The 15,192-nt window shown below is 40.8% G+C and overlaps 1 protein-coding gene across 1 annotated transcript in view; it reads left to right on the top strand.

The window, feature by feature from the left end:
- The first annotated feature begins 19 nt into the window (after nt 1–19).
- Nucleotides 20–15,192, top strand: part of hsd11b2 (hydroxysteroid (11-beta) dehydrogenase 2) — a 63,515-nt gene continuing 48,342 nt past the window's right edge. Inside the window, exon 1 of the mRNA XM_072547467.1 lies at nt 20–290. Within this exon, the coding sequence (XP_072403568.1) occupies nt 20–290 (271 nt within the window). The remainder of the gene's footprint in view (nt 291–15,192) is intronic.

Genomic DNA, 15,192 nt, shown 5'->3' with positions numbered 1-15,192 from the left:
TGTGCGTCTGCCAGAATCAATGGAGGACTATTCCAGCTCCTTTCTAGTTTATACGTGTGTTATCACCGTGCTAGGCATTGTCGCTTTCCTGAGGCTGTTCATGTCTGAACTGCAACTGACTCATCGCCTGATCATTTATGCGATTCTCCTTCTGTTCCTAGAGAGGATCTGTTGCATGTATCTGACCGGCTTGTCAGGGGTTCTGGTTTTCACTGCTGTATGCTTGCTCGCCTTTCAGTCACTTTCCTCTCCTAAGTTATCTGTGCAGGGAAAGGCTGTGCTCATTACAGGTAAGAGGCACCCTGTTACTGAAAAACACGTGTTTGAATTTCGTAAGTGAATCTTGGAAAAAAAATGCATGCTGTCAAATATTTGTAAATGGAAATGCATGGGGAGATTATTAGTTCAAATTGTTAATAGACCAGTTTTAATCTTATTAAGTATGCTTCAGTGACTAGCCTCTGGGGTTCTGAAATGATAAAACATGTGTTGCATTGTGTACAATCCTTTTATGTCTGTGGCATACTTCCACAGTGGCAAAAATATTGGGCTGTTCAGATTCTGTCACTTCCTTCCAAGTGATGCTGCATTTTCCCTATGAAACACCTCAGAGAACAAAGATTGTTTGAGAGTGATCATTGTGCTGAAATTCTGGGACTTCTTCATGCTGTGTTTTTACTCATGTCAAATGACCCATATATATTTTGTCAAGTAAAATGAAACAAAATTGAAATATTCCATTTTTTAAAAAATCTAATCTCTCCTGGAAAACATTTTGCAGGTTTTCATCACAACTAAATTATTCTGTTGAAGTGGGAACAAATTTTTAACATGCATATATGATTCTTTTACCAATCTCTTCCCATTTCTCTCGTCCTTTCAATGCTATCAATGGCAGAGGACAAATGGGCAAAGTTTTACTAGATCAACAGGGTCCAGACACCAGGGAAAAGGGCAGCCCTCTGCGACTGCAATTATTGCCTTCACATTCTTTTAATAAAGTATTTCCAGCCATTAATTGTTGTACTAACTCCAGCCTACTAGCTGTCTACAGATCAGCACCAACTCACTCTGAAACCAGTGATTGATGATTACTGCTCATCTGTAAAAGTATGCATTTCACTTCTTTGCTGTATTTGTGGTTCTAAATGAGTAAGTCAAAATGGAACCCTGATAACCAGAGTCTGACAAATCTTATGTATTCATAAACCAATGTTAATTTGTAAACTCTTTAACACAGTAGTGTGGGTGTGAGGAAGTCAGCCACTGTGCTTACAACACAATCAAATTTGATCTTGGCTGCCTTGCATCTTAAAAAAATTGTCAAATGAAGTTTAAAATTAATCTAACTTGAAGTTAATCTATTAATCTAACTGAAATCAACTGTTGAAGGAAGCAAGTTCCAGATTTCAACAAAAGCAAAGGGAAGTAATTCTTTCTAATATCATCCCTGAATGGCTTTGCTCTCATTTTATGATTAAATTCCCTCTTTTTCCCGCCACATGAAACAGTTTCACTCTAGCCTGCCCATTTCTTTAATCATTCTCAACATGTCCATTACATCTCCCTTTGATCTTCTATAGTCAAAAAAAATCCTAGTATTCTCATAATTTAACCCAGGAATCCCATTATAAAACTGCAGAATTTGTGCTCTGCCCTCCAAAACTGATGTACAGAACCCCTCAGGGTGTGATGCCTATAAGTGAATGTTATGCTCAAGAAATGGATTAAATAGAGGATTCTACAAATGTAGCAGAACTTTGACTGTCTGGGGTAAATGGGTGGGGTGGCAAAGGGAGATTGGGTGGAGTAGTGAGGGGACACTGGTGTGGTGAGGACAAACTAGGCTTAGGGGGTATAAGATGGGTGGGGGAGATGGGGTGGGAAGGGGAGACTGGGGGGTGCAGGGTGAGGGGAAACTGTGTTGTGGGATGGTGAGAGGAGACTGGGCTAGGAGTGTGGAATGGTGAGGGGAGATTAGGGTGATGAGGGGCGACCAGGGTAGGATTGTGGGATGGCTGGGGTAGAGGTGTGGGATGGTGAGGGGAGACTGGGGTGGCAGTGGTAGATGAGAAATTTGCTGTGTTTTATTTTTACAAATTGCCATTGATGTTCTTCTCGAACTCCAAGGGCATTACACCCTCCTGTATTAATTTATCCTGAATCCAAAATAATAAACAGATCCTGTCAGTAAGTTGATGACTAAATGCTCATTTGGTATTTGTAAATATGTCCTTTTGTGACTGGATTAGTTGATGATAGGGGTGTGCTTTAAAGATCTCATTGGTATCCAAGATCTTTGGGGCACAGTGAAGGGAAAGTTCTTCCAGATTGCCATTAACACAACTGCAAATCACCTTGGCAACAGTTAAAAGTTCCACTGAAGAAAGGGTCAGATTAGGACAGACGTTCTGTCTGCTGCTATGAGAACATCAGCTGTCATTAGCATTGTGCAACAGCTGTATCTTTTCTTTTTCGAAATGTGCAGGACAGCCCCACTTGCCAAGAAGACAGCAGCACATTTTAGAGTGTTCCTGAAGTGAGTTGTGTACCGATCCCACTGTTTTTCACAGAAACACAGCCTAGTTTATTCACTTCACTACTTTTTCAGCTTACTCTACTTAAACCATCTTCCTCATTCATTTGATGTTTCAGAGCCAAGGTTTCTTGTTGCTATAAGTCAGCACACTGCAAACATTTTGGGAAGATTGCCTTTTAGCTATTAACAAATCATAACCACAAATCAACATTTCTCCAAGTCAGCTCAAATCAATTTTTTTGTGTTAGTATCGTGTCCTGTTACTTTTTTTTTGCTCTACTTCACTGTGGTCTGCAAATCTAATAGGATCAAAATGCAAACCAGAAAATTAAACAAACCTTACTTTGTTCCATTTATTGACTGTACAATAATAATCCCAAGCTGTAGGGGCCTATTCCTGTGGTTAAATGAATCCTGCTTACTTTCTGGGCACATATTTTCTGACATGGAGGTCAGAATAGTCAATTGTAATTTATAAAAATGTTACATGGGATTTTTTGCAATCATTCGTGATGTATGATATTACTACAGTTAATAATATTACAATAGCTGAATTCATTCAGCACTATACATTTGGAAAAGACTGATGTTCCTTCAAATGTAAGAACATGTGATAAAATAATTGAATCTGTTAAAAAAATTTAAAGCTTTTCTGATGACTTTTCAGATGTCCAACTAAATGCGATACCAAATGTTACAGGGTTAACAAATAAAATATCTTTCGCAAACATATCAGAAATGTAAGGCAGAATATACAGGTGAGAACCAAGAGGAATACCGAAGGTTTAGCAGGAGGTGAAAAACCAAATAATTGAAGCAAAGAAGAATTAGGAGAAAATACTAGCACCTAACAAAGAAAAATACTAAAATATCATGTTGGCATATAATAGTAAAAGCGTGATTAAAAAAGGCATAGGACTGATTAGAGATCAAAAGATGGAATTAACACATAAAGGCACCGGTCATGGCTGAAGTGTTAAATGAATACTTTGTATCTGTCTCAAAAAGAGGAGGATCCTGCTTGGGCCATGGTGACAGTGGAGGGAATTTTATCACTAAAAAGGTTCAAAATTAATAAAGAAGAAGCCTTAGATAGACTTAAAGTTGGTAAGGCACCGGGATGACATGAGATGCATCCAAGGATTTTGAAATTAGTGGGGATAGAAATTGGGAGTGAATTGGCCATAATCTTCAGTCTTCCTGGACTTGGGGGAAGTACCAGTAGACGGAATAGTTGCAAACATTATGGTCTTGATCAAGAGACTTTGTAAAATCAATCCCAGCAATTATGGACCAGTCAGTTTAGCTTTGGGGGCAGGCAAGCTTCTAGAAGCAATTACTCAGGATAGAATTAGAAGTCATATGGAAAAAGGGAGGTTGATTAAAAAGAAATTGTGTTTAACCTAGCTTGCTGGAATTTTTTTGAAAAGGTAACAGAAAGGCTCAATGAGGGTAATGCTGTTGCTCTACATAGATAGATACATAGATTTTCAGAAGGCATTTGACACAGTGCTGCACAACAGACTTGTGAGGGAAGTTAAAGATCAAGGTATAAAATGAACAGTAGCCTAGTGGATATAAGATTGGCTGAGTAATGGTCACTGGATATTTTTAGTAGATTTGTGGTGGAGTTCCCCAGGGGTCCTATTGGGACGCTTGCTTTCCCTAATATGTATTAATGGGTTTAGTTAGCTGGATGGCTGGTTTGTGATGCAGAGTGACACCAATGGTGTGAGTTCAATTTCTGAACCGGCTGAGGTCGCCATGACGGGTCCTGCTTTCTGAACCCCTCCCCTTGCTTGAGGTGTGGTGACCCTTGGGTTAAGCTAACTTCAGTCATCTCTGTCCAATGAGAAAGCAATGCTGGGGTTCTTCTGGGTCCATGGTTTTACCTTAGCATAATATTCTGGGTTTTGGTATGCAGGGGCCAATTCCAAAGTTTCCAGTTGACGCAAAGTCTGAAGGATTGTGAACTGTGATGACAACAGTGTGAAATTTCAAAAGAACATTGTCAAGTTGGTGGAATCGGTGATTAGATGGCACATTAGGTTCAATGCAGAGAAGTGTGAGGTGATGCAATTTGGTAGGAAGAACACTGAAAGACAATAACAATTAGGGGCACAATTATAAATGGGGTGCAGGAGCAGAGGAACCTGGGTCCAAATGTGCACAGATCATTGAAACTGCTGGGACAGGTGGAGACAGCGGTTAATAAAGCATAGTTTCCTTGGCATTACTAATATGGGCAATGATTCAATAGCAAGGAGGTGATGTTGAATTTTTAAAAGTCTCTCGTTAATTCTCATTTGGAGTACTATCTGCAGTTGTGGGTGCCATGTTATGAGAAGGATGTGATTACGCAAGAGAAGGTGTAGAGGAGATCCACCAGCATGTTGCCTGGGCTGGAGTGTTTCAGATAATGATGAGAGGCTAGGTGAGTATATAACCACATGGCACAGTATTAAGGAAAGGAACAGGGGGGGTTAGTGAGAAAACAATTTTTCACTCTGAGGGTGGTGGATTTCTGGAACTCAATGCCTGAAAGGGTGTAGAAGTATGAATCCTGAAGATATTTAGGAACTATTTAGATGAGAATATGGAAGATCACAGCATTCGAGGCGATGGGTTGGATGCTTGAAATGGGATTAGAATAGATCGATGCTCACAACTGTTATGGGTACAATTGGCCAAATGGCTTTTATTCATACTGTGAAAACTCTGTGTCTCTATGACCAAGAGGTAAAGGACCCAATTCCACCTCGTGAGAAAATTAAAGAATTTTGGCCAAATTTCTGCCGGCATGCACTGCCTTCCTCAAAGCCCAAATAAATTTTTTCCATGATCATGAAGGAGTCAGTGAGGTCAATGAGAAGGGATGAGGTGGGGGATATGGTATTTAAAAGGCTGTTTGAACACCAATTGGTGTAGATCTGGTGATCCAGTTTCCAAATCAATGGCAATGGGTGGGATCTGGCAGGAGGAGGACAAAACCTTTGATAGTTTCAATGCATTATAGTTCCATGTTGTGCTGCCAATCCCTAAATATATGTTGTTTTGAAACTGAGAAATTTCAAGTCATTTGTATTCAAGTCACAAGTTTTTAAAAATCTGATTTCAGTTTAGACTCCAGTCCACTTCACTTACTCTGCTGGAAATAATAATTGGAGAATTCTTACTTCTCTTTCTGAGATTGCTCAGCTCAGTTGACCTGAAGAAAGCTGTCCTTGCCAACCCTAATTGTCTTGTGCCGCTTCTATGTTCTACATGTTCTATTTCTTCAATGCCATTTTGGTTTTTGTTGTGTTTAAGTTCTTTTTTTCCAAAATAACAGTCGAGTGGGTCCATCTATTTCCCTACGTTAAACTTTCTTTTAAGTTAGTTTCTAGGGGCACTAGTAGTAGATGACCTGTGTGGTGATATGTTTTTATAGCCACTGCTATCATGGAATCCCGACAATGTGGAAGCAGGCTTTTCAGCCCATTGAGTACACATTGATCCCACATTGATCCTTTGAAGAGTATCATACCTGGACCCCCATCCCCATAATCCTGCATTTCCCACAGCTAATCCATCTAAACCTGCACATCTTTGAATTGTGGTCCTGCAAACCCATACAGACAAGGGGTGAATGTGCAAAGTCTACACAGACAGTCGCTCAAGGTGGAATTGAACCCAAGTCCCTGCCGCTGTGAGGCAGCAATGCTAACCACTGAGCCACTATGCCACCTCAACCATGAATGGTTACAGTAATTCAATCCTCCATCGTTTAGAGAGAAATGGATGCTTGGGAAACAACAACAACAACCATCTGCATTAAATAGTATCCTTTTAACATGGTAAATTGCTCTGTGGAACCCAATTGGAGTGTAATTAGGAAGAGTTTGACTAACTATGAAGCCAGCAGTTGTTAGAGGGTACCAAAATGAAGTATTGGACTGGTTACTAAATAGCTGAATATTAAGAATAGTTTCAAGACAGACAAGGGGGAGATTTTCAGGAGGGATTTTCCATAGTTTGGAGACTAGGTAGCTGGTAAAGTGGGAAAGTGATGAATAGACTCAAATGAGTACAGAGTTGGGAAAATGTACTGATCTCAATGTGTTGTGGGACTGTTAGAGATAACGGAGATAGGGACAGAAATTGTTTGGTTCTGACTGAAACCTTTGGTCTGGGGAGTGTGTACCAACAATTGATTTTCAACGTTCATAGAACTGAACAGATGAATTCTTGTTACATCTTGACCATTAAGTTTATTGAATCCCAGTTAGCCAATCTATTTATTATTAGGGGATATTTCACACAGGATGGAAGAAAAGAAATATTGTCAGTGTAAAAATTTGCTCCAGTACAAAGATTTATTGTATTTATAAATGTCAAGAATGAAAACATGTGGCCTGGATCATTCCCTCATTCCTACTTATGGAATTCTTGCCTTTAATAAATAACTCTGAAGTCAACACTGTACTATTGATCAGGGATCGTCTGCATGGCTTTGTCAGAGGGAGGTCATGCCTAAAACATCTGGTAGAATTTTTGAGGAGGTGACCAAGGGTTTGGATGAGAGTGGAGTGATTGATGTAGTTTATATGAATTTCAGCAAGGCCTTTTTACAAGGTCCCACTTGGGACACTGATAAAGGAGGTTAAAAACTCATGGGATCCAGGGTAACTTGGCAAGATGGATGCAAACTGACTTAATGATAGGAGACAGAGGGAAGTGATAGAAGGCTATTTGTGTGACCATTGGGTCCAATGTGCAGTGGCGTTCCACAGGGATCAGTGCCGGGTACCTTTATTGTTTCTGATAATCATAAATGATGTACTGTAAATGAGAACATTGGGAGTGTGTGTTAAATAAATTTGCGGATAACACAAAGATTGGCAGCCAGTTGACAGTGAGGAGGAAGATGTTAGGTTACAGGAAAATCTAAACGGATTGGTCAGATGGATAGATCAGTATCCGATAGAATTTAATCCTGATAAATGTGATGTGATGCACTTTGGAAGAGGGAATAAAACAAGGGCATTGTCAATGAATGGCAGGTCACCGGGAAGCTCCGAAGAACAGAGGTATCTTGGGATACTTGTCCACAAAACCCTGAAGGCAGCAGGGCAGGTTAACAGCGTAGTTAAGAAGGCATAAGGAATACTTGCCTTTTATAATCTATGCCATGATTAATAAAGCAGGAAGCTTACGTTGGAGCTGTACTGAACTTTGGTTAGGCCAAAGTTAGAGTACCATGTGCCGTTCTGGTCACCGCACTGTAGGGAGAACGTGATTACATTGGAGGGGCTGCAGAGGAGATTCACCAGGATGTTGCCTGGGCTAGAGCAGTTTCAGTTTTATAAACTCGGGCTGATTTCTTTGGAACAGAGAAGGTTGAGGGGACAACCTGATAGAGGTATAAGATTAAGAAGTACATGGCCAAGGTGAATGGAAATTAGCTGTTTCTCTTTGAGGAAACTCTTTTTCACCCAGAGGATGGCGGGATCTGAATGCTCTGCCTGTGAAGGTCGATGAGGTGAAAAACCTCACAACTTTTAAAAAACACTTGAATGGGCACTTGAAGATTCGTGTTGGTGAACTTTAGTGTGGGGAAGTGGATCACATATAAATAGTAAATGTTTAGTTGTACAGACTTGCTGGGCTGAAGGGCCTCTTCTATACTATATGATTCTTTAATTGAGGGACAGATTGAGTTGTTGACCTACTCATATAAGCTGTCGATACAGTACTTAACTATGCAGCTTGGTGATGGCCAGTGTAAGCCTTTATTTTCTGTCTTGCTAGTAATAGTTTAAATTCTGCTCCAGAATGTAAGCAAAAGCAAATAAAATATATTTGGGCCTTTAATATTATGTGAAGCTGCTCTTAAAAGAATTGGTTCCACGATATTAAAAAATATGGACAACTAACACAGTGCTGTGTTCTAATTGTAAATCATTAATTAAAGGTACAAGCACAGAGTGAAATATGTCAGCAAGTGTATCTCAATATTACATTATGTCAAAAAATGTACTAGTGTGATGGAACCCAGAGGTGAGTGTGTTTTTTTTTTCTCTTTTGCTGTATCATTTCTGTAGAACAATACCATGTTGCATCTTACTTTTGATGTTGTCATCCTTTACAAAACACCATTCTTTCTGCCTTCCATTGGGCTGAGTGTTCCTGAGTATCGTGTTTCCCAAATGTTTCCCCAGTGGAACCCCAAATCGAGGCTGAAAATAGTGGCAACTTCTCTTTTGGATGGCACGGTGGCACTCAGTGGTTAGCACTGCTGCCTCACAGTACCAGGGACTTGAGTTCAATCCCACCCTCTGGTGAATGTCTATGTGGAGATTGCACATTCTCCCTGTGTCTGTTTGGGTTTCCTCTGAGTGTTCCGGTTTCCTCCCACAGCACGAAGACGTGCAGGTTAGTGGATTAGGTATGTGAAATGCAGGATTACAGGGATAGCGTAGAGGGGGGTGGGTCTGGGTGGGATGCTCTTTGGTGGGTTAATGTGGACTTGATGGGACAAATGGCCTGCTTCCACATTGCAGGGATTCTCTGATTCTCAATGAAGACTGAGAGTGGAGAAGGGGTCCCATGTTGGCAGGGAGACCCCTTGAATAGGTATTATAATTTGGCTGCAGCTCTGTGGTGGCCATCATTGCCCCAGATCCCAGGAGACTGAAACTGTAGTTTACTTGGGGTCCTGACATTTTCTCCGTAACTTTGGGAAGAACTGCCCTATTGGGCAAGATTGTTTCTGATAATAATGAAACTTTGTATATGGAAAAGAAATAACATTAAAAAACCTCATGTTAGTTGTAAGAAAATAAAAGTTGAACAATAAATGCACAATTTTTTCCAAACACCAACCATAGAATTTTGGAAATTTGATACTGCACACTAATGGTGTCTTGTGCAAGCATGTTTTGAAGTGACTCAGTATTATTTACTTCCTATTTACTTTTGTTTGGGTCAAAACTTCAAAGAAGTTTCTTATTTGATCATTTGGGCTTTCAGCCAGTGATTCATTGCACTGTATGCTTCATTAATCCACAGTACAATGAAGGCCTAGTGAGTATAATGAAGTAAATAAAGCTTCTGATCACAATGCTATTAAATCCTAAAGAAATCACTAGACTTCTGTCAGATGTTATTGTGTTTTTTAAAAATAGTTGAAGTACTTCAGTATCTCTCAAAGCAACATTATTTTCTGTGATTCAAAGACATGTTATCGATGTCAAAGATTGAGTGTCATTGATGCCAAAGGTTTTCCAATTGGTTGTCTCCTGTTCAGATGATGATTAGCGTGTCATACCATACTCAGATACCAGGCTGGTGATCTGAGTCACTGACAGCAGTCTTGTCAGCGGGCCAGAGGGCTGTGGCATGTGCCCATAATACATTGAGGAGTTGTGGTGATCTGAAGGATATATACTCCTGCAGACGCACTTGTGGTTTGGATAGACTCTTAGGTTTCTACAGCGCATTCAAAATGGAGCAGTCAGTTCCTACAGCATCAGGACATGCTCTCCTCCTTTGATGAGGGCCATCTGCAAAATAGATTGAATGTTCATTTCAGAAATGTGGTTAAATGTTGATTATAAATAACTGCCCTGAATTTGTAATTATATTTCAGCATTCAGGAACAGAGAAGCAATTCCTTATATTAAGTAATGTTGTGACATTTTGACATGTAATGGATCTATGTAAAATCTAATATTGTATAAGTTAGACAATTAGAGAATTTAAAGTGTTCAGTTCCTCCTGTGCAGTTGTGCTAGAATCATGTGGGCTCAGTTGTTAGCACTGCTGCCTCACAGCACCAGGGTCCCAGGTTTGATTCCAGCCTCTGGCAACTGCCTGTGTGGAGTTTGCACATTCTCCCTATGTCTTTATGTGTTTACTCTGGGTGCTCTGGTTTCCTCCCACAGTCCAAAGATACACTGGTTAGGTGGATTGATCATGCTAAGTTGTCCCAAAGTGTCCAGGGATGTGCTGGTTAGATGGGTTAGCCATGGGAAATGCAGGATTACAGCGATAGGGTAGGGGTGTGAGTGTGATTGGATGCTGTTCAGAGGGTCGGTGTGGAGTAGATGGGCTGAATGGTCTGCTTCCACACTGTAGACATTCTATGATTCTAAGTCTGGTGGAGAGGTTTCAACTATAAGGTTCCAAACTTTTCTGTCTGATCCCCTGGGCTACATTTGGCAGGAATCTCCCAAACAATGTCAGATGGGCCAAAGGGATCAAGTCCAGTGGCCACCCAAGCCAGACAGTTCTTGAGAAACTGCTAGTAAACAGCTAGTGAGCAGAGAATATACTAGTCTGCTGGCTGGCAGAATGACTAATCTGCCTGTAGTTACAGGTCTGTAACTTGGCCAGTACCCAAGATGTTTTGCACTCCAGTCCAAACACTTTAGAAATGTCCAGCAGTCCCCTCTGCATATGACAAGTTTTCTCAAGTGCTGGCCACCCTAAGTGACACCTCTACCTGCACCTTTTGTTTTTAAATTGACGCAATCCCATGTCTGCTGCTGAATTACCAATAAAGATTTCTGGTCCATGAGCCAAGTTGTTAGGGAATAACATGGCCTAAGAATCTTTTGAAGATCACAGTTGACAGCATACAACATTTCTGTTCATGCTGATAACATTTGAGGGTGGGAGATGTACCTGAACTTTGTTTTATTCCTTACCCTTCTGTCCCTTGATCCCAGGAGTACTGAAGCCTAACTGAGATAGCAGGGCTGACCGAATGTAACGTGGACAGGGGAACAGAGTGATTCTGCTCTGCATCTTGCTCTCGAGCATTGAACAATTACAGCAGTTTTGACAATTATTTAGATATTGTGGCACATCCTGATTATGAACTGGTGATTTCTCAGAAATCTTTCTTCACAGAGCAGAACAGACCATGCACACATGATGCCCACATTGGTGTCAGCACTTTTTTTAGAAAAAACAAATTTGTTTGTTACAAAGGAATTTCAAATCAGATTGCAGGAAGATAAGTTCTAAAAATTCACTTCAGTACATTCCATTCCAATTGTGTTTGTTTTAAGATGAACAAGCATTGTTTAAAAAACATCCGTATAAAGAAAATTAAAGGAAATGTTCAAACAATCTGGGATATTGGTGGTCATGGTTGGGAAGAAAGATGGTAGGTAGTTGACTCCAGAGAATTTTGAGAGAGTGATCTTCAAAAAGGTCAGAGTCGACATTTAACTATGGTAAATGAAACAAGCTTTAGGGCCAGAACTGAACAACAGATCAGCTTCTGAGAAGGAGAACAGGTTTGATGAGTCAATTTTTCTTCAAATAACATCTGAGACAAGCAGTCAGTGGTGCACGTTGTGCGCAATGTCACAAGACGGTGAAATTTCTGGGCGTCTGTTTACAGCTGCTCTTGCAACCGTATGATACATTTTAGTAAAAGCAGTATTCTCTCTGTTTTGTGAGTATTCTGACTGCAGCCCAGCCTTGCACAGCGACGGCAGCACCACCTCACAGCTGTCTGGGTCCTTCACTGAAATGAGGTTACGCAATCTCCACCTGGTTCCAACTGGGCAGCAGTCCACAGAACAAAGTTGCTCATAATTTTGCACTAATTGACAGTAAATTGGCTATTTTGCTCAAAGAGGCCTCAAAGATGGCTGGAATGAGAAACTGAAACGTTGTTCTAGCAGGACTCTTGTTGTTTAGGCACTTTCTCCTGGTGGTGTAGTTGGTCTCTACATGGTTCCATGTTGCTGTCAAAAGCAGAAAAGCTTCAAACTCCAGCAATGCCATCCCATAGCATAATAGGAAATAAGTACTCAAAATAATTACGATAAAGAAACCTTGGCATTCACAGCAAATGAAATAAAGAGTTGCCTTCTCTCCCTCAAAGAGATGTACAGCATGGAAACAGACCCTTTGGTCCAACCCATCCATGCCGACCAGATATCCCAATCCAATCTAGTCCCACCTGCCAGCACCTGGCCCATATCCCTCCAAACCCTTCTTATTCATATACCCATCCAGATGCTTCTTAAATGTTGCGATTGTACGAGCCTCCTCTTCCTCTGGCAGCTCATTCCATACACACACAACCCTCTGTGTGAAAACGTTGCCCCATAGGTCTCTTTTATATCTTTCCCCTCTCACCCTAAACCTATGCCCTCTAGTTCTGGACTCTCTGACCCCAGGGAAAAGACTTTGTCTATTTATCCTATCCATGCCTCTCATGATTTTATAAACCTCTATAAGGTCACCCCTCCGCCTCAGACAGTCCAGGGAAAACAGTCTCAACCTGTTCAGCCTTTCCCTATAGCTCAAATCCTCCAACCCTGGCAACATCTTTGTCCTCATACTTAGTTATTTCTGCCATCCACAGAAGGTGAATCCAGAAGTCCACAACCTAGGTTTCCCTCGCTTTAAGATATCAGCTGCAGATCACTGCAAGCTTTCTCGCCTTCAACTCTGAAAATTGTGGGTTCAAGTCAACCAGTATAGATTAAGGAAAATAATCTGGGTAGGTGCCTCGGTGCAGTACTGGGGAAGTGCTGCACTGTCGGAGCTGTTCTTAGTCAGATTAAACATTAAACTGAGGAACAAGCTGCCCACTCCTCGGGAGAAAACAGATTGAGTAGCATTATTTCGAATAAAATAGAAATCCAATCCCTTCCTCATGCCCAACAAGAGTCTCATCCTTTTATTCAGCCCTTTCCACAGACTTCTCACCATCATGTGCACACGCTGCATCTCCAACAGAAGATGATTTCTTCTTCAATTCCTCTATCATCAACTACTACTGTGGTTAGTCCAATAAATTGTGTTCCTCTAAACTTCCTTGCTTGCTGATAATTCTCTCTGCTTTCAAAATATTTATTTCCTATGAGAGCCTGATTCCCTCACTAATTCCTCCTTTTCTCTCCAACTTGCTTCTCTCCAACCTTCTTATCTCATCCGTCCTCTGACTGGTTCAGTATTTCATTCAATCTGTGCAGAGCACAGAGAATGGAATCAAACCAGAAAATTCTCAAGATACCCAGCAAGTCAGCTAACATATGTAGAGAGAGAAAAACAGTTCATACTATATTTCATCAGATTTGGGAAAAGTTCAAGATGGAAGTTATAAGCATGTAAAGAAGGAGGGAAATGGTGAGGATCAGAGAGGGAGGATTAAAGGGAAAGTCTATGATAAGATGGAAGGCAGGAGAAGATGGCCATTGGATAAGTGCAGAAACAAAACATGATTAATGGTAATTTATTTTTTCAAAAGTAAAAACAATTATCAGAAGTGTTCCAGCAGTCTATCAATTCCTCCCTCATGTTTCACAGTCCAATTTGTTGTTCCCCTCCACCATTTTGACATTCATTGACTTCTCCCCATGATGTGATTCTTATCTCCTTTCCGTTCTCTTCAAGGGAGAGTCTTCCTGAAAACCTTCCCCTTGTCTCAGACACAGTCCCCACCAGAGCTCCAGGCCTTAGGCTTCTCACAGCTCTTTTAATCACAGGCTGGTGCTCTCCTACCTTTGCTGCTGATAGGCTCACCAGTAACATGTAACAGCACAGTCGGGCCATCTGATTGGAGGAGCAGCTCCTTGCAGATATATTTTTATTAAATACAAATTAATCTTGTATTTGAAACTCCAACTGCAAATAAACCATAATTAAATAAAACAAACAATAAACATCCTTTCACGTTTTCCTGTTCTGTGATCATTCTAGAGTTGTAGCGTCATGCAACACGGAAACAGACCCTTTGGCTCAACCAGTCCATGCCGACCATAATCCCAAAATAAACTAGTCTCACCTGCACACGCTTGGCCCGTATTGTTCTAAACATTTCTTATTCATGTATTTATCTAAATGTCTTTTAAACATTGTAACTGTACCCGCATCCGCCATTTCCTCTGGAAGTTCATTGCACACACAAATCACGCTGTGTAAAGCATTCGCCTATCATGTCTTTATTAAATTTCTTTTCCTCTCAACTTAAAAATGTACAATCTAGTCTTGAAATCCCCCACCCGAGGCAAAAGACACCTGCCATTCACCTTATCTATGCCCATCATTATTTTATAAACCTCTATAAGGTCACCTCTCAACCTCCTATGCTCCATGCTCCATTGACACTAGTGCCAGCCTATCCAGCCTCTCCTTATAATTAAAACCCTCCATTCCTGGCAACATCCTGGTTCTTTTCTGAACCTTCTCCAGCTTATTAATATCCTACCTATAACAGGGCAACCAGAACTGGACACTGTACTCCAGAAGCGGCCTCACCAACGTCCTGTACAACCTCAGCGTTCTTTCATAAGGTTAATGATGGGAATTGTACGAATGAACTGTAAATTCACCCCTCATCTAATGAAATTTGAACAATTATCCTTCACGCCTTTGGATGTTGGGATACTCCCAGTAATTGCCTATCAGTATTTTTGTTTGGATCTTGCATACTTTCAGCTGATGCAGCCTGAGATGTGAAGACTAGACAATGAATGAAGCTTTCCACAACTGCAGCATGGAGCCAAGTGTAGCAACACGACAATAATGTATTAGTGCAGGTTATGACCCAACATTCAGTATCCCTTTCATTCCAGGAAATAAAATAAGATAATAAAGTGCTTAAATGTTGAGTTTGCCTTTGTAGCAGTAAATTGTATTCTTCA

Source organism: Chiloscyllium punctatum, chromosome 26 (assembly GCF_047496795.1).
Source record: "Chiloscyllium punctatum isolate Juve2018m chromosome 26, sChiPun1.3, whole genome shotgun sequence".
NCBI lineage: Eukaryota > Metazoa > Chordata > Chondrichthyes > Orectolobiformes > Hemiscylliidae > Chiloscyllium > Chiloscyllium punctatum.
The sequence above is the reverse complement of the archived record's forward strand: the minus strand, read 5'-3'. Positions and strand labels throughout refer to the sequence as shown.